The following is a 22,190-nucleotide window of genomic DNA, read 5'->3' as shown; positions in this document are numbered from 1 at the left end:
ACTCATCTCTTCCACCATTATCAAGAGGCTCTTTAGTTCCTCTTCTCTTTCTGTGATAAGGGTGGTGTCATCTGCATATCTGAGGTTATTGATACTTCTCCTGGCAGTCTTGATTCCAGCTTGTGCTTCTTCCAGCCCAGCATTTTGCATGATGTACAGCTTGTGCTTCTTCCAGCCCAGCATTTTGCATGATATACAGCCTTGATGTACTCCTTTCCCAATTTGGAACCAATGCATTGTTCCATGTCTGGTTCTTACTGTTGCTTCCAGACCTGCATACAGATTTCTCAGGAGGCAGGTAAGGTAGTCTGGTATTCCCATCTCTTGAAGAATTTTCCACAGTTTGTTGTGATCCACACAGTCAAAGGCTTTAGCATAGTCAATGAAACAGAAACAGATGTTTTTCTGGAATTCTTTAACTTTTTCTGTGATCCAGCAGATGTTGACGATTTGATCTCTGGTTCCGCTGCCTTTTCTAAATCTAGCTTGAACATCTGGAGGTTCTTGGTTCACATACTGTAGAAGCCTAACTTGAAGGATTTTGAGCATTACTTTCCTTGCATGTGGAATGAGTGCAATTGTCCTGTAGTTTAAGCATTCTTTGGCATTGCCCTTCTTTGGTATTGGAATGAAAACTGACTTTTTCCAGTCCTGTGGCCATTTCTGAGTTTTCCAAGTTTGCTGGCATATTGAGTACAGCACTTGAATGTCATCATCTTTTAGGATTTGAAATAGCTCAGCTGTAATTCCATCACCTCCACTAGCTTTGTTTGTAGTGATGCTTCCTAAGGCCTACTTGACTTCACACTCCTGTATGTTTGGCTCAAGATGAAGGATCACCCTCTACATAGAAAACCCTGAAGACTCTTCCAGAAAATTACTAGGGCTAATCAATGAATATAGTAAAGTTGCAGGATATAAAATTAACACACAAAAATCCTTTGCATTCCTATATACTAACAATGAAAGAACAGAAAGAGAAATTAAGGAAACAATACCATTCACCATTGCAACAAAAAGAATAAAATACTTAGGAGTACATCTACCTAAAGAAACAAAAGACCTATACATAGAAAACTATAAAACACTGATGAAAGAAATCAAAGAGGACACAAACAGATGGAGAAACATACCGTGTTCATGGATTGGAAGAATCAATATTGTCAAAATGGCTATTCTACCCAAAGCAATCTATAGATTCAATGCAATCCCTATCAAGCTACCAACGGTATTTTTCACAGAACTAGAACAAATAATTTCACAATTTGTATGGAAATACAAAAAACCTCGAATAGCCAAAGTAATCTTGAGAAAGAAGAATGGAACTGGAGGAATCAACCTGCCTGACTTCAGACTCTACTACAAAGCCACAGTCATCAAGACAGTATGGTACTGGCACAAAGACAGAAATATAGATCAATGGAACAGAATAGAAAGCCCAGAGATAAATCCACGAACCTATGGACACCTTATCTTTGACAAAGGAGGAAAGGATATACAATGGAAAAAAGACAACCTCTTTAACAAGTGGTGCTAGGAAAACTGGTCAACCACTTGTAAAAGAATGAAACTAGAACACTTTCTAACACCATACACAAAAATAAACTCAAAATGGATTAAAGATCTAAATGTAAGACCAGAAACTATAAAACTCCTAGAGGAGAACATAGGCAAAACAGTCTCCGACATAAATCACAGCAGGATCCTCTATGACCCACCTCCCAGAATATTGGAAATAAAAGCAAAACTAAACAAATGGGACCTAATGAAACTTAAAAGCTTTTGCACAACAAAGGAAACTATAAGCAAGGTGAAAAGACAGCCCTCAGATTGGGAGAAAATAATAGCAAATGAAGAAACAGACAAAGGATTAATCTCAAAAATATACAAGCAACTCTTGAAGCTCAATTCCAGAAAAATAAATGACCCAATCAAAAAATGGGCCAAAGAACTAAACAGACATTTCTCCAAAGAAGACATACAGATGGCTAACAAACACATGAAAAGATGCTCAACATCACTCATTATCAGAGAAATGCAAATCAAAACCACAATGAGGTACCATTACACGCCAGTCAGGATGGCTGCTATCCAAAAGTCTACAAGCAATAAATGCTGGAGAGGGTGTGGAGAAAAGGGAACCCTCTTACACTGTTGGTGGGAATGCAAACTAGTACAGCCGCTATGGAGAACAGTGTGGAGATTCCTTAAAAAACTGGAAATAGAACTGCCATATGACCCAGCAATCCCACTTCTGGGCAGACACACTGAGGAAACCAGATCTGAAAGAGACACGTGCATCCCAACGTTCATCGCAGCACTGTTTATAATAGCCAGGACATGGAAGCAACCTAGATGCCCATCAGCAGATGAATGGATAAGGAAGCTGTGGTACATATACACCATGGAATATTACTCAGCCGTTAAAAAGAATTCATTTGAACCAGTTCTAATGAGATGGATGAAGCTGGAGCCCATTCTACAGAGTGAAGTAAGCCAGAAAGATAAAGAACATTACAGCATACTAACACATATATATGGAATTTAGAAAGGTGATAACCATAACCCTATATGCAAAACAGAAAAAGAGACACAGAAGTACAGAACAGACTTTTGAACGCTGTGGGAGAAGGTGAGGGTGGGATGTTGCGAAAGATCAGCATGTATATTATCTATGGTGAAACAGGTCACCAGCCCAGGTGGGATCCATGAGACAAGTGCTTGGGCCTGGTGCACTGGGAAGACCCAGAGGAATCGGGTGGAGAGGGAGGTGGGAGGGGGGATCGGGATGGGGAATACGTGTAAATCTATTGCTGATTCATGTCAATGTATGACAAAACCCACTGAAAAAATAGATAAATTAAAAAAAAAAAAAAAAGATGAAGGATCACACCATGGTGGTTATCTGGGTCATGAACATCTTTTTTGTATAGCGTATAGTGTATCTGTTCCACCTCTTCTTAATATCTTCTGCTTCTGTTAGGTCCATACCATTTCTGTCCTTTATTGAGCCCATCTTTGCATGAAATGTTCCCTTGTTATCTCTAATTTTCTTGAAGAGATCTCTAGTCTTTCCCATTCTATTGTTTTCCTCTATCTCTTTGCGCTGATCACTTAGAAAGGGTTTCTTATCTCTCCTTGCTGTTGTCTGGAACTCTGAATTCAGATGGATAAATCTTTCCTTTTCTCCTTTGCCTTTCAGTTCTCTTCTTTTCAGCTATTTGTAAGACCTCCTCAGACAGCCATTTTGCCTTTTTGCATTTCTTTTTCTTGGGGATGGTTTTGATCACTGTCTCCTGTACTATGTTACGAACCTCTGTCCCTAGTTCTTCAGGCACTCTGTCTATGAAATCTAAACCCTTAAATATATTTGTCACTTCTACTATATAATTATAAGGATTTGATTTAGGTCATCCCTGAATGGTCTAGTGGTTTTCCCTACTTTCTTCAATTTAAGTCTGAATTTTGCAATAAGGAGTTCATGATCTGAGCCACAGTCAACTCCAAGTCTTTGTTTTTCTTACTGTATAGAATTTCTCCATCTTCGTCAACAAAGAATATAATCAGTCTAATTTCAGTATTGACCATCTGTTAGGTTTATGGTTATGTCTCTGTGTAGAGTCGTCTCTTGTGTTGTTGGAAGAAGGTGTTTGCTATGACCAGTGCATTTTCTTGGCACAACTCTGATAGCCTCTGTCCTGCTTCATTTTATACCTCAAGGCCAAGCTTGCCTGTTACTCCAGTTATCTCTTGACTTCCTACTTTTGCATTCCAGTCCCCTATGATGAAAAGGACATCTTTTTTGGGTGTTAGTTCTAGAAGGTCTTGTAGGTCTTCATAGAACCGTTCAACTTCAGCTTCTTCGGCATATTGTTTTTTTAAAAGGTGATAAATTTGGAGAGAAGGGGAAGGTCAAGGGAAAAAGGGTTTGGGCTTCTAGGAGTGATAAATTGAGGGAATGTACATACGTGTTTGGGGGAAATTAATGGAAGATAAGGACTATTTTAGCAAGGCTTGTTTGTGCGGAGCCATTTGACAGGGACTTTCTGTCTCCAATGATAATGATAGTTTTTCCTCCTCCTGAAGTGAGAGAAGGGAAGCGGAGGACCTTTGCAATGGGAAATTAGACATGTAGGGGGAGGGCAGAGAGCTTTTTTGGTGTTTCCTTCTTAATTGCCAAAGTGGCATATTTTGATGCCCTACATGCTTAAGGCATCTCTCTGGATTTCTCCTAATTTCAGAGGATTTAAGTGTTAATTCTTTGATTACCTTCAGAAAATGAAGTTTAGGAGATGGACAGGAGAAGCTGGCCGAATTGCTTTTTCAGTCTTAGTCTTGGAAATAGCCTTGGAAATTTGCCCTAGCTAAAAGACCTAAAATTTCGCTATCCTTGTTCTGATCTCATTTGTAGACCACTATTCCATCATACTGAGTCCCAACTCTTCTCTGTTTGCATCTTTACTCTTAAGATTCCTAAATGAGTCATCTTTTTGTAAAATGACATTTGAATTTTTTTTTTTTTAAATAAAACTACATATATCCATATTCTCCCCTTTTAAGGTCCTTTTCTCCATTTCTTGAAGTGACTAATTCCAGAATAAAAATTCAGATAAAAATTAGACTGTTTCAGAAATCGGATGAGATTTGATGAAATATTTTTTCGAGTTTCTGTGATCCCCCAATATTTTATCTGCAGTATTTTAGCTGCTGGTGGTCAGATGTTTTCAGTTGTGCGTTTTGTTTGGTTGGAATATACACTTTTCAAGAATAAGTCTGGTTTTTAACAGTAACAACTAGACTGATTCTGAAAAAGATAGATGCTTAGCTTTCTAACAATAAAATAAAGTCATAAAATGAGGAAATACTGATTTAAAATGTTGTCTGCTTAATGTTTTAAAATAAAATTATAATAATTTATAAAATTCCTGATTTAAGTACCTGAATTTATGAAACCAAATTTTTGTGGGCCTCTCAATTATATACAGGTTTATTGCTTATGATTTAAGGTTTCTGTTTGTGTGACTTGTCTTCTTAGAATGCCAAATTAGATATAATAATTCTCTGTTTTTCTAATCATGTTAAAATTAATTTCCATGATAGACTCAATAGGTGATGGATGTTAAGCTGAGTTTTAAACATGATTCTTCTTCCTCCAAAGACTGTATAATTCTAAGAAAATAAACAGTAGATTAAAATTAATTTTCTAGTATTTCCTTGAGATAGTTGAAAATTCTTGAGAGATCATAAAACAAGGATTGGAAATAATAGGTTGTTACTCATAGTTAAGAACCTACTTTGACTGCTTAAAGCTCTGTTCATTTGGGATTAGAATTCTAAAATTACAGACCTCCATTTCAGTATGCCATCAATGAAAAAGACTAAAGAACTATCTATAAAATAAAATAGAACATAAACCAAAGCTTTGAAGTCAGTGAAATGATGTGAATGCTTGAGTTTGGGGGGAAATTTGTGAGAGGAGAAAAGTGACAAATCCAATTTAGCAGTGTTGATAAATCATAGGTGTGTGTTATATGCATATGACGGTTTAGCATTTTTTATGTTAATAACTGTTTTAACTAGTTTATCAATGCTTTTTTTTTAAAGATGAAAGTATCACAGGATAGATTTGGCTGCCACATTCCAGAACGTTTATTTAGCTTTATAAAAGCTAAACTTTTGTAAGGAATACTACTGTAGTGAAGATCCTGTATGACAAAGTGATTTCTAAATGTGCAAGTGATAGCTTATAAATTGCAGTGTAGTAATGAAATTGTGATCTGCTCTTATAGTTCTTTATTTTTTATTTTTTTAATTAATTAATTATTTTTTTTTCATTTATTTTTATTAGTTGGAGGCTAATTACTTTACAGTATTGTAGTGGTTTTTGCCATACATTGACGTGAATCAGCCATGGATTTACATGTGTTCCCCATCCCTATCCCCCCCTCGCCTCTCTTCCCATCCCATCCCTCTGGGTCTTCCCAGTGCACCAGCCTCGAGCACTTGTCTCATGCATCCAACCTGGGCTGGTGATCTGTTTCACCCTTGATAGTATACTTGTTTCAATACTATTCTCTCAGAACATCCCACCCTCGCCTTCTTCCACAGAGTCCAAAAATCTGTTCTGTACATCTGTGTCTCTTTTTCTGTTTTGCATATAGGGTTATCATTACCATCTTTCTAAATTCCATATATATGTGTTAGTATGCTGTAATGTTCTTTATCTTTCTGGCTTACTTCACTCTGTAGAATGGGCTCCAGTTTCATCCATCTCATTAGAACTGGTTCAAATGAATTCTTTTTAACGGCTGAGTAATATTCCATGGTGTATATGTACCACAGCTTCCTTATCCATTCATCTGCTGATGGGCATCTAGGTTGCTTCCATGTCCTGGCTATTATAAACAGTGCTGCGATGAACGTTGGGATGCACGTGTCTCTTTCAGATCTGGTTTCCTCAGTGTGTCTGCCCAGAAGTGGGATTGCTGGGTCATATGGCAGTTCTATTTCCAGTTTTTTAAGGAATCTCCACACTGTTCTCCATAGCGGCTGTACTAGTTTGCATTCCCACCAACAGTGTAAGAGGGTTCCCTTTTCTCCACACCCTCTCCAGCATTTATTGCTTGTAGACTTTTGGATAGCAGCCATCCTGACTGGCGTGTAATGGTACCTCATTGTGGTTTTGATTTGCATTTCTCTGATAATGAGTGATGTTGAGCATCTGTTCATGTGTTTGTTAGCCATCTGTATGTCTTCTTTGGAGAAATGTCTGTTTAGTTCTTTGGCCCATTTTTTGATTGGGTTATTTTTCTGGAATTGAGCTGCAGGAGTTGCTTGTGTATTTTTGAGATTAATCCTTTGTCTGTTTCTTCTTTTGCTATTATGTTCTCCCAATCTGAGGGCTGTCTTTTCACCTTGCTTATAGTTTCCTTTGTTGTGCAAAATCTTTTAGGTTTCATTAGGTCCCATTTGTTTAGTTTTGCTTTTATTTCCAATATTCTGGGAGGTGGGTCATAGAGGATCCTGCTGTGATTTATGTTGGAGACTGTTTTGCCTATGTTCTCCTCTAGGAGTTTTATAGTTTCTGGTCTTACATTTAGATCTTTAATCCATTTTGAGTTTATTTTTGTGTATGGTGTTAGAAAGTGTTCTAGTTTCATTCTTTTACAAGTGGTTGACCAGTTTTCCTAGCACCACTTGTTAAAGAGGTTGTCTTTTTTCCATTGTATATCCTTTCCTCCTTTATCGAAGATAAGGTGTACATAGGTACATGGATTTATCTCTGGGCTTTCTATTCTGTTCCATTGATCTATATTTCTGTCTTTGTGCCAGTACCATACTGTCTTGATGACTATGGCTTTGTAGTAGAGTCTGAAGTCAGGCAGGTTGATTCCTCCAGTTCCATTCTTCTTTGTCAAGATTGCTTTGGCTATTCGAGGTTTTTTTAATTTCCATACAAATTCCATACAAGCTACCGTTGGTAGCTTGATAGAGATTGCACTGAATGTATAGATTGCTTTGAGTAGTATAGTCATTTTCACAATATTGATTCTTCCAGTCCATGAACATGGTATATTTCTCCATCTGTTTGTGTCCTCTTTGATTTCTTTCATCAGTGTTTTATAGTTTTCTATGTATAGGTCTTTTGTTTCTTTAGGTAGATATACTCCTAAGTATTTTATTCTTTTTGTTGCAATGGTGAATGGTATTGTTTCCTTAATTTCTCTTTCTGTTTTCTCATTGTTAGTATATAGGAATGCAAGGGATTTTTGTCTGTTAATTTTATATCCTGCAACTTTACTGTATTCATTGATTAGCTGTAGTAATTTTCTGGTAGAGTCTTTAGGGTTTTCTATGTAGAGGATCATGTCATCTGCAAACAGAGTTTTACTTCTTTTCCTATCTGGATTCCTTTTATTTCTCTTTCTGCTCTGATTGCTGTGGCCAACACTTCCAAAACTATGTTGAATAGTAGTGGTGAGAGTGGGCACCCTTGTCTTGTTCCTGACTTTAAGGGAAATGCTTTCAATTTTTCACCATTGAGGATAATGTTTGCTGTGGGTTTGTCATATATAGCTTTTATTATGTTGAGGTATGTTCCTTCTATTCCTGCTTTCTGGAGAGTTTTTATCATAAATGGATGTTGAATTTTGTCAAAGGCTTTTTCTGCGTCTATTGAGATAATCATATGGTTTTTATCTTTCAATTTGTTAATGTGGTGTATTACATTGATTGATTTGCGGATATTGAAGAATCCTTGCATTCCTGGGATAAAGCCCACTTGGTCATGGTGTATGATTTTTTTAATATGTTGTTGGATTCTGTTTGCTAGAATTTTGTTAAGGATTTTTGCATCTATGTCATCAGTGATATTGGCCTGTAGTTTTCTTTTTTTTGTGGCATGTTTGTCTGGTTTTGGTATTAGGGTGATGGTGGCCTCATAGAATGAGCTTGGAAGTTTGCCTTCTTCTGCAATTTTCTGGAAGAGTTTGAGTGAGATAGGTGTTAGCTCTTCTCTGAATTTTTGGTAGAATTCAGCTGTGAAGCCATCTGGTCCTGGGCTTTTGTTTGCTGGAAGATTTCTGATTACAGTTTCGATTTCTGTACTTGTGATGGGTCTGTTTAGATCTTCTGTTTCTTCCTGGTTCAGTTTTGGAAAGTTATACTTTTCTAAGAATTTGTCCATTTCTTCCAAGTTGTTCATTTTGTTGGCATATAGCTGCTGGTAGTAGTCTCTTATGATCCTTTATATTTCAGAGTTGTCTGTTGTGATCTCTCCATTTTCATTTCTAATTTTGTTGATTCGCTTCTTCTCCCTTTGTTACTTGATGAGTCTGGTTTGTCAATTTTATTTACCTTTTCAAAAAACCAGCTTTTAGCTTTGTTGATTTTTGCTATGGTCTCTTTAGTTTCTTTTGCATTTATTTATGCCCTAATTTTTAAGATTTCTTTCCTTCTACTAACCCTGGACTTCTTCATTTCTGCCTTCTCTAGTTGCTTTAGGTGTAGAGTTAGGTTATTTATTTGACTTTTTTCTTGTTGTTCTGTGAAAGCAGTGCTAAGGGGAAGGTTCATAGCAATACAGGCTTATAGTTCTTTTAAATGAGATTTAGCCCAGAGTTAAAAGTGGTTAAGACTTATTTGTTGATTTATTTGTGCCTGGCACTGAGCTGTATGTGCTTCGTGTTTATTGTTTCATTTAATCTTCATTATAACTCTGTGAAATAAATATATATATATACACACATATATATGCATATATACATAAACGTGTGTGTGTAGGCAGGGTACAGAGATTACTAACTTGGCCAAGGTCATATAGCTAATAAGTGGTTGAGTCAGAGTTTGAACCTGTTGTTCACCACCGAGTTTTACTATTTCATAGTTAGTAAATATTTAAAGTATACAGTAAAGTATAAAAAGCTGAATTTAACCTTAGAGATCGTTCCGTTGAACTGAGAGCTGAGACCCAAAATTGTGAGGTGACTGGACTGAGAGTCGTGGTGGTGCTGGGGCTGTGACTTGTTCTTCTGGCTTCGAGCCTCGTCCTCTTTTTATGGGTAGACCCTACAGCTGTGGTTTGTGGAATGGCTTAATTTTTCCTTTTTCAGAGAGTACACAGGACTAAATTCATTACCTTTATTATTTAACAGTGACGTCACATCAGGTGATATCTATCAATGGCTAAAAGTAGAATTTTCAAAGTTAAAAATTTAAACCTCACATTTCCTTTAACTTAAAACTTTTGTGGGAAAAATCCTTAAGATATAGTTTAATTTTAGATATATAAAATCTGAAACAAAAAATAACAAAGTAGGAATTATTTATGCAAGCAGTCTCCAAAAGACAGTGATATAATCTAAAAAGTCTTATAAGTCATTTGCCTGGAATTCATTTGGAAACAAGTATATTAAACATGGTCTTGAAATTTCTACCTCAGTCAGTAGCTGAAGTGTAGTGTATTTTCTTTTTCTAGCTGTTTTGGAGCCAAGTCTGAGCTGTAGAAGCTGTAGGAGCTTTGAGATTTCCACTGCATATCTTTGTTGGATATTTCATTTCAGTGGTAGCTGATTTAGCCTTCATAGAATTCTATGGCTTACCACCAAAATTCTGAAGTAATGACTTAAGAGATTTTTACTTTGTTAGTTTTGGCATGCTCCAGAGGCTGACGTGCCAAAGGAATCCATGAAAGTGTATATTGATCAGAATGAAATATGGCAGTGACTCTTTAGACTAGTGCTGTCCAATAGAAATGTTCTGTAGCTGCAGTTTTCCAGTGCAGTAGCCACCAGCTGTTTGTGGCTTTGAGCATTTGCAGTGTGGTTGGTGAAACTGAGGAACTGAATTTTAAATTTTATTTAGTTTTAATTAAATAGTCACATGTGGCTAGTAGCTACTGTATTACACAGTGCAGCTTTTGGCAGAAATTGCAATTCTGATTACCAACTTTTTAGTGTCTTTGCTGGTGTATCAGTGGAGGTTCCTAAGTAGCTACTATGATCCTCAGGCCTTTAAAGTAGATCATCTTAAAGTCATCTTTATAGTCATGCGTGCGTACTCTGTCACTCAGTTGTGTCAGACTCTTTGCAGCCCCATGGACTGTAGCCTGCCAGGCTCCTCTGTCCATGAGGTAGTGGATATCTTGTTCACATGGACAGGTCATTTATTAATTGAATATTTGTAAATTGAATACTAATTTTAAAGTTCTGCTAAATGATATTTTTATGATCACTGAACAAAAATGTTATATTTGAGTTTCATAGGCTGTGTAATTGAAGCTGTTAAAGAATATTCTGTATTCTTGATATTAGTAGGTCCTTAATGCTGAGCAAGAATTGTATGTATTTATCTGTATATACCACTGATACTAGTATAGGGGCAGGCTACAACTATTCAAATAACTGAGTTAAAGAATTACCTCAGAACTTGGTGAATGTAGTTGATACTAAAATTTACTGAGTTTAGTTCATATTTAATATTATATAAATATTCACTAGAGTCTCTTGTTCTTGTATTATAAACATTTAATAGCAATAGCTTTGGAAATTAAAATAATAATTTTATTTGTGGGGTCTAATTCAATCCAAATAACTTGGAAATTATTGAATAAAATGCAGGAAAATTTGCTTTAGTCAGCTTGAGAATAAAGAGGAATGTGAAGATTGTATTAACTGTGTATCTCAGTGTTTTAGGTTTCTGTTACTTGATTTTTTCTTTTTTTGCTTTATAACTAAAACATGAAATTTTTAAAAGTATCTGTATATTTTAAAAAAATGTATGCTGTAGTATGTGTGGGAATCCAGAAAACAGATTCTTGTTTTAAATAAGACAGTTCAAATTTTTGAAAATTTATTTTAGCAACATTTGTTTTGAATTTTAGACATAATAGATTGTGAATTTTTGAGGGCAAGTACTGTGACCTATTTATTTTTGTTTTTCCCCTAAAACTTAGCCCCATTACCTTACATATAGGAAAAAATGACAGATTAGTTTGAGTAGTTATTATTTGATTGAAGTAATCTATGATGAAATACTATATCTGACTAATTTTTTTTCCTTTTGAGTTCATTGATTAGAAAACCCAGAAAAACATAGACTAAAATTGATTTATGATTATGTTTTCTTATGGAAACAATTATATTTATATCTGAAATGTGAAGACTCGGTAACAGTTAAAGGTTAATGTCAGCATCTGAATATTCAGATTTATTAAAATAGTATACTATGAGGTGATTATTCATTTCTGCAGAAGGATGCTCTTAAAAAAACTTTATAGTAATTTCAGACTTGTTCAAATATTAAGGGCTTAATAGAATCACCATTTTACTTAATAAATTTGAGTTCATTCAAGAATGAACCAATTATGTAGAGTGAGTTAAATGTTTATATTAGGCTTATCAAACTTAAACATTGAGCTTTTTATAGGAAGAAAGGTTAAATATGTGTGTATTTAATGAAATCTACTTTAATGCTAGTTATCTTTATTTTATAGTAAAGAAAACTGAGGTATAACTTGCTGCCTTGTATGGAGTCACATGAGTTTGAAGATGAAAATTAGATGAAAATTAGAACTTCTGAATCTCAAGTTTGATGTTTCAGTATTTGTCTTTACTTAAAGTGACTCATAAAATTGACTGATATCATGTATCAGTACTTAGATAACAATTTACAGAAAAGCAGCTCTTCGACTTGATTGGTGGCAACACTTTTCAGCCAAAAAGTAAGTGTTGTTGCTAGGATAGATACTAGTGTTCAGTTCAATTCAGTCGCTCAGTCATGACCGACTTTGTGACCCATGGACTGCAGCACGCCAGGCTTCCCTGTCCATCACCAACTCCCAGAGCTTGCTCAAACTCATGTCCATTGAGCCGGTGATGCCATCCAACCATCTCATCCTCTGTTGTCCCCTCTGTTGTCTGCCTTCAGTCTTTCCCACTGTCTTTTCCATTGAGTCAGTTCTTCATATCAGGTGGCCAAAGTTTTGGAGCTTCAGCTTCAGCGTCAGCCCTTCAAGTGAGTATTCAGGACTGATTTCCTTTAGGATGGACTGGTTGGATCTCCTTAATGTCCAAGGGACTCTCAAGAGTCTTTTCCAACACCACAGTTTAAAAGAATCAATTCTTTGGCGCTCAGCTTTTTTTATGGTCCAACTCTCCCATCCATACAGGACTACTGGAAAAACCATGGTTTTGACTAGACGGACCTTAGTCGGCAAAGTATTGTCTCTGCTTTTTCATATGCTGTCCAGGTTTGTCATAGCTTTTCTTCCAAGGAGCAAGCATCTTTTAATTTCATGGCTGCCGTCACCATCTGCAGTGATTTTGTAGCTCAAGAAAATAAAGTCTGTCCCTGTCTCCATTGTTTCAAGGTAAATTAAATGTGTTCACGCAGGACATGGCAAGAGTGAATATTGACATATTAGGAATCAGTGAACTAAAATGGACAGGAACGGGCAAATTTAATTCAGATGACCATTATAACTACTTCTGCGGGCAAGAATCCCTTAGAAGAAATGGAGTAGCCCTCATAGTCAACAAAAGAGTCTGAAATGTAGCGTGTGGGTGCAGTCTTCAAAACAGCAGAATGATCTTGGTTCGTATCCAAGGCAAGCCATTCAGCATCACAGTAATCCAAGCCTATGCCCCGTCACTGATGCCAGCGAAGCTGAAGTTGACCAGTTCTATGAAGACCCACTTCTAGAACTAACTCTAAAAAAAGATGTCCTTTTCATCATAGAGGATTGGAATGCAAAAATAGGAAGTCAAGAGACACCTGGAGTGACAGGCAAGTTTGGCCTGAGAGTACAAAATGAAGCAGGGCGAAGGCTAAGAGTGTCAAGAGAACATACTGGTCACAGCAAACAACTTTTCCAGCAACCCAAGAGATGACTCGACATGTGGACATCACCAGATAGTCGGTACTGAAATCAGATTGATCATGTTCTTTGCAGCCAAAGATAGAGAAGCTGTATACAGTCAGCAAAAACAAGACTTGGAGCTGACTGTGACTTTGGTCATGAGCTTCTTATTGCAAAATTCAGGCTTAAATGGAAGAAAGTAGGGAAAACAGCTAGGCCATTCAGGTTTTGGGAATTCCCAAGTAGCACTAGTGGTAAAGAACCTGCCTGCCAATGAAGGAGACATAAGAGGCACAGGTTCGATCCCTGGGAAGACCTCTGGAGGAGGAAATGGCAACCCACTCCAGAATTCTTGCCTGGATCAACTCCCTTGTGATTATATAGCAGAGGTGATGAGTAGATTCAAGGGTTAGATCTGGTAGACAGTGCCTGAAGAACTATGGACGAAGGTTCATAGCATTGTACAGGTGGCAGTTTGCCAAAACTGTCACAAAGAAAAAGAAATGGAAGAAGGCAAAGTGGTTGTCTGAGGAGGCTTAACAGATACCTGAGGAAAGAAGAGAAGCGACAGTTAAAGATATACTGCAGTGAATGCAGAGTTCCAGAAAACAGCAAGGAGAGACAAGAAGACCTTAAATGAACAATGCAAAGAAATAGGGGAAAACTATAGGGAAAGACCAGAGATCTCTTCAAGAAAATTGGAGATTACGAGGGAACATTTCATGCAAGAATGGGCATGATAAAGGGCAGAAACGGTAAGGACCTCACAGAAAGAGAAGTGATTAAGAAGAGGTGGCAAATGCACATAAGTTTGAGCAAACTCTGGGATATAGTGAAGGACAAGGAAGCCTGATATGTTGCAGTCCATGGGGTTGCAAAGAGTCAGACATGACTTAGTGACTAAACAACAAATATTTTTATTAGCATCTTTCAAAGATGTTCTTGATATTCTAACTTGGGTTGAAACTCTCAGGAATCAAAGGGCTAAGTCCCAGATTTGTCTATTATTGAAGGGGAGAAATAAAAGCTATTTGCATTGAAATGCTGTTAAAAAAAAAAAAAAAGAAGAGGTGGCAAGAATACAGGTGGTAAGAATCAGTTCTTCTCATCAGGTGGCAGAAGTATTGGAGCTTCAGCCTCAACATCAGTCCTTCCAGTGAATATTCAGGACTGATTTCCTTTAGGATGGACTGGTTTGATATCCTTACTGTCCAAGGGACTCTGAAGAGTCTTCTCCGACACCACAACACAATTTCAGTGCTCAGCTTTCTTTATGGTCCAACTCTCACATCCATACGTAACTACTGGAAAAACCATAGCTTTTACTAGACGGACCTTTGTTGGCAAAGTAATGTCTCTGCTTTTTAACATGCTGTCTAGGTTGGTCATAACTCTTCTTCCAAGGAGCAAGCGTCTTTTAATTTCATGGCTGCAGTCACCATCTGCAGTGATTTTGGAGCCCAAGAAAATGAAGTCTGTCCTTGTCCATCGTTTGCCCAATCTGTTTGCCTTGAAGTGGTGGTACTGGATCACCTGACCAGATGCCAGGATCTTTTTTTTAAATGCTGAGTTTTAAGTCAGGTTTTTCACTCTCCTCTTTCACTTTCATCGAGAGGCTTCTTAGTTCTTCCCTTTCTACCATAAGGGTGGTGTCATCTACATATCTGTCATCTACATATCAGATTTTTCTCCTGGCAATCTTGATTCCAGCTGTGCTTCATCCAGCTTGGCATTTCACATGATGTACTCTGCATGTAAGTTAAATAAGAAGGGAGACAACATACAGCGTTGACGTACTCCTTTCCCAATTTAGGACCTGTCTGTTATTCCATGTCCGGTTTTAACTGTTCCTTCCTGACCTGCATACAGATTTCTCAGGAGGCAGGTAAGGTGGTCTGGCATTCCCATCTCTTGAAGAATTTTCTACAGTTTGTTTGATCCACACAGTCAAAGTCTTTAGTGTAGTCAATTAAGTAGACATAGGTATTTTTCTGGAATTCTCTTGCTTATTTGATGATCCAGCAGATGTTGACAATTTGATCTCTGGTTCCTCTGCCTTTTCTAAATCCAGCTTGAACATCTGGAAATTCTTGGTTCACATACTGTTGAAGCCTAGCTTGGAGAATTTTGAGCATTACTTTGCTAGCGTGTGAGATGAGTGAAGTTGTGTGGTAGGTAGTTCGAGCATTCTTTGGCATTGCCTTTCTTTGGGGTGGCAATGAAAACTGACCTTTCCAGTCCTGTGGCCATTGCTGAGTTTTCCAAATTTGTTGACGTATTGAGTGCGGCACTTTAACAGCATCAACTTTTAGGATTTGAAATAGCTCAGCTGTAATTCCATGACCTCCACTAGGTTTGTTCGTAGTGATGCTTTCTAAGGCCCACTTGATTTCGCACTCTAGGATGTCTGGCTCTGAGTGATCTCACCATCGTGGTTATCTAGGTCATTAAGACCTGTTTTTTTTATATAGTTCTTCTGTGTATTCTTGCCACCTCTTTTTAATATCTTCTGTTTCTGTTAGGTCCTTACCATTTCTATCTTTTATTGTTTCCATCTTTGCATGAAATATTCCCTTGGTATCTCTAATTTTCTTGAAGAGATCTCTAGTCTTTCCCATTCTATTGTTTTCCTTTATTTCTTTGCATTGATTACTTAGGAATGCTTTCTCATGTTTCTTTTATGCATAGACAAAAACTAATTATTTCTAAAAATATTATAAAGCTCTCATGTATCTTCAACAATTATTTCTTAACAATATATCCTGAATATATTGACAGTGGCAGTGCCATGCTAAAGAGTGAGGTGGGAGACTTTTGTTTTATGCATGAGTTTGATAGGTCTGCCATAGCAAAGTATTATAGAGTAGATGACTTAACAAACTTATTTTCTCATAATTCTGGAGGCTAGATGTCTAAGATCTAGGTATTTTTGAGAGACTTGAAGGAAGGATCTATTTCAGGCCTCTCTCCTTGGCTTATAGATGGTCATCTGCTTCCTGTGTCTTCAAATGGTCTTACCTCTGTACATGTGTATGTGTCCTCATCTGCTCTTCTCTTATGGACAGTGATCATAATGTATTAGTGCCCACTCTCATAATCTCACTTTAACTTACTTCTTTAAAGACTCTGCCTCCAAATATGTATGCATTGTGAGGTACTGATGGTGAGGACTTCAGAATATGAATTTTGTAGAAACACAGTTTAGCTCACAACATATACCAACTGGAAATATATGATATTTTTAATATTAGTATACAGTGAATTTCCCTAATCTTTTAAAATTAGGTGTTGCTTGACTTCACCTACTTTCCTGGTTTTAGATTATTATATATGTCTGTATTGCTTATCTTATATGTAGAGCAAAATATACTGTCAAGGAACTCATTTTGCCTTAAACATGTAGTAATATTTTTAATCATTTGACTTGAAGAAGTCTATATAACTAGTGAAACAGTATATTTTAGAAAAGAAAGGGATCTTCATGATATTCATGACATTTGGAAAAATGAGAAGGCCTTATTTATTTATTTATTTTTGGTAGGTGGACTACTAAACATTTAAATAATGTTAGGCCAGGAAATGATTTGTAAGGTACATTTATAGAAGGGAAAGTTCTTTTAAAATTGTAAAAGAATGGCACCTACTTTAATAAGGTATTTCCTGTATACGACATCTCCAAAGTACTGTTTCAATTAGCACTATCTTTTAAGACTGTGGTAGAATATTGTCTTAACTTTGAGTCAAAAGAGAAATGGCATTGCTTTATTATAATAAAAAATGACCTTTAGAAGTGACCACCTTTAACTCATGATGATATCATTGTCTAAGCCAGAACCTTTAAACCCTGGAGATTTTTTCCTTTTGAAGTCTCCCCCTGTCCTATACCCCCACTCCAGTATTCTTGCCTGGAAAATCCCATGGACAGAAGAGCCTGGTAGGCTGCAGTCCACTGGGTCTGTAAGAGTCAGACACGACTGAGCGACTTCACTTTTACTTTTCCCTTTCATGCATTGGGGAAGGAAATGGCAACCCACTCCAGTGTTCTTGCCTGGAGAATCCCAGGGATGGGGGAGCCTGGTGGGCTGCTGTCTATGGGGTCACGCAGAGTTGGACACGACTGAAGTGACTTAGCAGCAGCAGCCTGTCCTATACCGACAGACAGACAGACATTTTGTTGTTCAGTTGCTCAGTCATGTTCAACTGTTTGCAACCCCATGTACTGCAGCACGCCAGGCTTTCCTGTCCTTCACTATCTCCCTGAATTTGCTCAACTCGTCCCTTGTGTCGATGATGTCATCCAGCCATCTCATCCTCTGTTGCCCTCTTCTGCCCTCAGCCTTTCCCAGTATCAGGATCTTCTCCTATGAGTTGGCCCTTGTGTGTGTGTGTGTGTGTGTGTGTGTGTGTGTGTGTGTGTGTGTGTGTGTGTGTGTGTGTGTGTGTGTGTGTGTGTGTGTGTGTGTGTGTGTGTGTGTGCATATACCCTCTTTATATATCACTTGTACCCATTCCATTGCTGTTACTTTAGTTTAGAACTTTAATACTGTATCTCTTTTTTCCCCTCCTCTGCTACTCTTACTCTTCCTTTTTCTCCTTCATCTCAGCTTTAAGTATACACATAGTTTTAAACAAAGCAAACAACTTAAAAATACTATGTGGTTTAGCCTCAGTTGCTTAAAAAAGTGCTTATGTGCATATATATTTGTGCTGTCCGTTGCAGAGTCAATTTTAACCATTTTCTGGTGCTATTCTTTCATGAGGGTTTTTGCTTTTTACAGCTATCCCTTCCTTCCCTCTTAAGTGTCTCCCAATATAACCATCTCAGTTTTTGGTTAAATCTGTATTTGATATTTTCATTATGATGACCCGTATAAACACTATTTACTGACGAGCATGGTACTATCCTATTAATATGCTATTAAATATAGAATAGCATGTGAGGGGATACATTTTTTACTTGTTTGTTTACCCAGCAATTAATACTTTTCATGTTTTTTAATTTGCTAACTTTTATTAATGTCTATAGCTAAATCTTCTCACACCCTCAAGAATCTCTCAGTTCAATTTTCTATATGTTAAAATCTGTTAGGTAATCTAAAAATTTATATTTTAATCATCTTTTCTTTGGCCTCCTAGAGACGTTCCTCCTGAGGGTACTGTTCTCAGTAGTTAGTCTACCCTGGCTGTTCGTTAGGCATACTGAGCTTCTGTTGTCCTGGAACTTTGTACTGTGTTGAATGCCATGATTTCTACATCCTGTGTCTTCCTCTTTCTTGACTGAGTCTCTTATTTTGGTGGATTCTATAGTAGCTTCAGGAGAAAGAGTGCCTGATATAATTATATAGATATAATCATATTCCAGGTATATGACTGAAACTGACTTTGCTCCCAAATGTTCTGTCCACTGTAAATAACTACTATCAACCATTATCTGTTAATCATCTCTTTATCTAAATTTTACTAGTTTAAATCTTAGAGAGTGAACTCTGAATTTCTCACTGTTGCTGCCATGTACTGTGAGTATCAACTCAGAAATTGCTGTTAGGATTATTAAAGTAGATCTTAAATTTTGTGTGATGTTGCTGGTCTTTACTCTTACACTTAAATGAAAAGTTTGGGTTTTCTAAATTGAAATATAATTTTGGTAATAATTTTAAAAGAATTGTTTTATTGTTTCTAGTTTCTGTTCTTATTACTCTTAATCTTTTGTATATTACCTGTTTCTGTTCCCTAATTCCCAACCCCTGAAGATATTCTCTTTATCTTTTTTGTTCTGAAATTTGGCAATGATATGTCCTGGTATAACTTTTTTCTTAATTGTTGTATTGAGCATTAGTGGGATCTTTCAGCTCAGAGATTATTGTCTTATGATCTTGGACATTTTCTTGCATTATTTCTTTGATAACTTACCCCCTGCTTTCTCTCTATTCTCTTTCTGTAAATTTCAGTGTTGTACCTTTAAATTGATTTTCTAACAACCTTGTATTTTCTGTTTTGTTTATGTGTGTGTGTGTGTGTGTGTGTGTATAAATTTTTTTTCTCAGTTCTGAGGACATTTTTTTTTTTAAGTGAATGAAAAAATTTTGGCTATTGTATTTTAAATCCTATTTTGTTTTCTGATCATTACTTTTTTTTTTTGATCATTACTTTTTATAACACCCTTTTTTTGTCTCATATCTCTAAAGATGCTAACTATATTTTCTCTAATATTTGTCTTGCTTTTTGTAAGGGTTCTTTCTCTGTTTTATTGATTTTGGTCTGACAGACAAGGGGTTTTCCTAAAATTTCTGGTGCTTATTGGTTGTATATTGAACACCAAGGCACTAAAATGCTTCTGTGCTTGGTCAGAACTTCTAGGACGGTGATATTTTACTGTATGTTCTTTGGTCTGTTTCTTTAGCAAGAAATGTGTAATTTTCCCTGATTGGAGTCTCACTTTGTTCTTTTATTTTAGCCTAGCATCTCGTCCCTTCTTTGCTGAGTACCTGGCATACCTGAATTGGGTTCAGTTTTTCTGTTCTCTCTCCCATCTGTTGCCTCTTATTCTTACTTTGTCTTTCATTTGTTAGCACATTTTTTTCCAGATAATGGTTCACTGCAATCTTTTTCATAGATATAATCATATTCCAGGTATATGACTGAAACTGACTTTGCTCCCAAATGTTCTGTCCACTGTAAATAACTACTATCAACCATTATCTGTTAATCATCTCTTTATCTAAATTTTACTAGTTTAAATCTTAGAGAGTGAACTCTGAATTTCTCACTGTTGCTGCCATGTACTGTGAGTATCAACTCAGAAATTGCTGTTAGGATTATTAAAGTAGATCTTAAATCTCCTACTATGTATTACAAAAATGTATATATTTTTCTTTTTGAAAATAAGGTTTGCTTCTCTCCTTTTGAAAATTAGATAATTCAAAAATGGCAGAGCTCTTTATGGAATGTGAAGAAGAAGAGTTGGAACCATGGCAGAAGAAAGTAAAAGAGGTTGATGATGATGATGATGATGAACCAATCTTTGTTGGAGAGATATCAAGTTCAAAACCAGCAATTTCAAGTGAGCATTTACTTTCAGTAAACCCCAGTTTTGTAAGATACCATTTCTAATAGAAAAACTTGTGAACTCTCTTATATGCATTTAATTAAGTCCTTGTTCCTTGGTAAGGAGTTAAGGATGAAAGATTGGGTGGGACATTAGTAAGAATTTCAGAATTAGAGTTTTAAAATTGGGAACTTGAGGAAGGAGCTAAGAAGTTAAATTATCAGATGTGAGAAAAATAAGTGCACTAAGATAAGCTGGTGACATCGGAAGTCTTTTCATAATAGAAATCATGATTTTTAGTGGAGCCAAGTAACCTGTTTATCTTTTTGTTCATTTTCTTTTTTTTTTCCCTCACTTAAAACCCAGAAACAGAAGAGTTTAGAATACTTTGCTTAAAATGTTAGAATACACTAAATATGTTTGGGTTAGTCTTAGATAGGGGTTCTCACATGCAAGCAGCTGCCTCATTGCAGTGACATTTATAGTAGCTACAAAATGTATAGGCAGTGAATGATTTCAGTTAAGAGTAATTGGATTTGACATTGTTATAATGTTAAAGACAAATGGCTCTTGTTAAAACATCCACTCAAAAATGTATGGAAGTACAGAGAAATAATGTATACATTTCAGGGGAGAAAGAGAAAATAGATCCCTTCCCATTGCATTTACATGTTTTTTGTTTGCTTCAGTCAGGAGAATTTACCAAAGCTCATAACCAGCATACTAGTGTTTTGTTTTGTTTTGTTTTTTTTTGCCAAAATCAGTGCTTAAAAGTATAACAAAGAGACTGCTTTTAAATTTTCTGAAAGCCTGATTCTTTCTTCTGTTGCCTCTAAGCTTGGAATGGAACTTTTTTTTTCAGTTTTATCAGAGGGAGAATAGCTTAACTGATGGAATTCTGAATAGCATTTTTTGTTGAAGATTGGCAGTCACTCAAAGAGGTTCTGAATGAAGTGCTACTTTGATTATAAATTGAACTAGGTGTGGTGGCATGCTTGTTGCTGATAGTGGAACATAATTATATATTCTCTTAATTACTGTTTCTAGTCGCTATGATTATTTTATATGGGAATATTACCATATTGCAAAATCATTACTCAAGTTATCTTACTGAAAACAAGACAATTAAGATTCAAATTGAATTTATACTGATTTTTAGATGACTCTTAACAGTATTCTAATAGAAAAATGTATGTTAATTTTAAAATAATTGTCAGAAGGAGACTGACCCCAGTAGAATTTCTTTTCTGTACTCTTAAGATGCAGAATTTAAATGATTATGTTGTTTCTTTTGTATAAGCCATAAAATATTTTAACATATGGAGTATGAGCTAAATGTTTATATATGTTGCCAGAAAGGAAGGTAAAAACTTTTTTATTGTAGAATACAAACACCAAAACGTACTTTAGCAATAGTCCTTTGAAGGTTTGAATAAATACTTAATCTTGAATTTATGCATGAAAGTGGTGTCAAGTTGTTTGAGCAGATTGTTCTCCTTTAAGACATCTCTAATACTTAGGTATAGAGCACTGCATTGCCATTTTCAGAAAACAGTCCTACTTTTATGTGGCCCTTTACACTATAGAATTAATTTATGGACTCTTGTTCCTTTCTGTTATGAGGGGAAATGAGGAAATTGTTTTATGAGGTCTGGTGTTGGTCCTTTTACCTTTTTCTAACCCAATAATTTTAGGCAAATCCTTACTCTTCTGAATTTTAGTTTGATTATAGAAAACCTGTAAATTATTGAGTTTACATGCATGCATGCAATTAGAAACTTGAAACTG

At 36.2% G+C, this 22,190-nt stretch overlaps 1 protein-coding gene across 5 annotated transcripts in view; it reads left to right on the top strand.

Annotated features, from left to right (window-relative positions):
- The window catches only part of ZNF280D (zinc finger protein 280D), a 127,646-nt gene that overhangs the window by 11,664 nt on the left and 93,792 nt on the right, over nt 1-22,190 (top strand). For 4 of the 5 annotated variants that reach the window (XM_043918919.1, XM_043918920.1, XM_043918922.1 and 1 more), the window contains one exon: nt 20,271-20,417. In XM_043918919.1, the coding sequence (XP_043774854.1) occupies nt 20,282-20,417 (136 nt within the window). In that variant the 5' untranslated portion in view covers nt 20,271-20,281. Of the gene's footprint in view, nt 1-20,270; nt 20,418-22,190 lie in introns of those variants that run through there. The other variant, XM_043918921.1, reaches the window with a different exon arrangement.

This window comes from Cervus elaphus, chromosome 12 (assembly GCF_910594005.1).
Source record: "Cervus elaphus chromosome 12, mCerEla1.1, whole genome shotgun sequence".
Classification (NCBI taxonomy): Eukaryota; Metazoa; Chordata; class Mammalia; order Artiodactyla; family Cervidae; genus Cervus; species Cervus elaphus.
The sequence above is the reverse complement of the archived record's forward strand: the minus strand, read 5'-3'. Positions and strand labels throughout refer to the sequence as shown.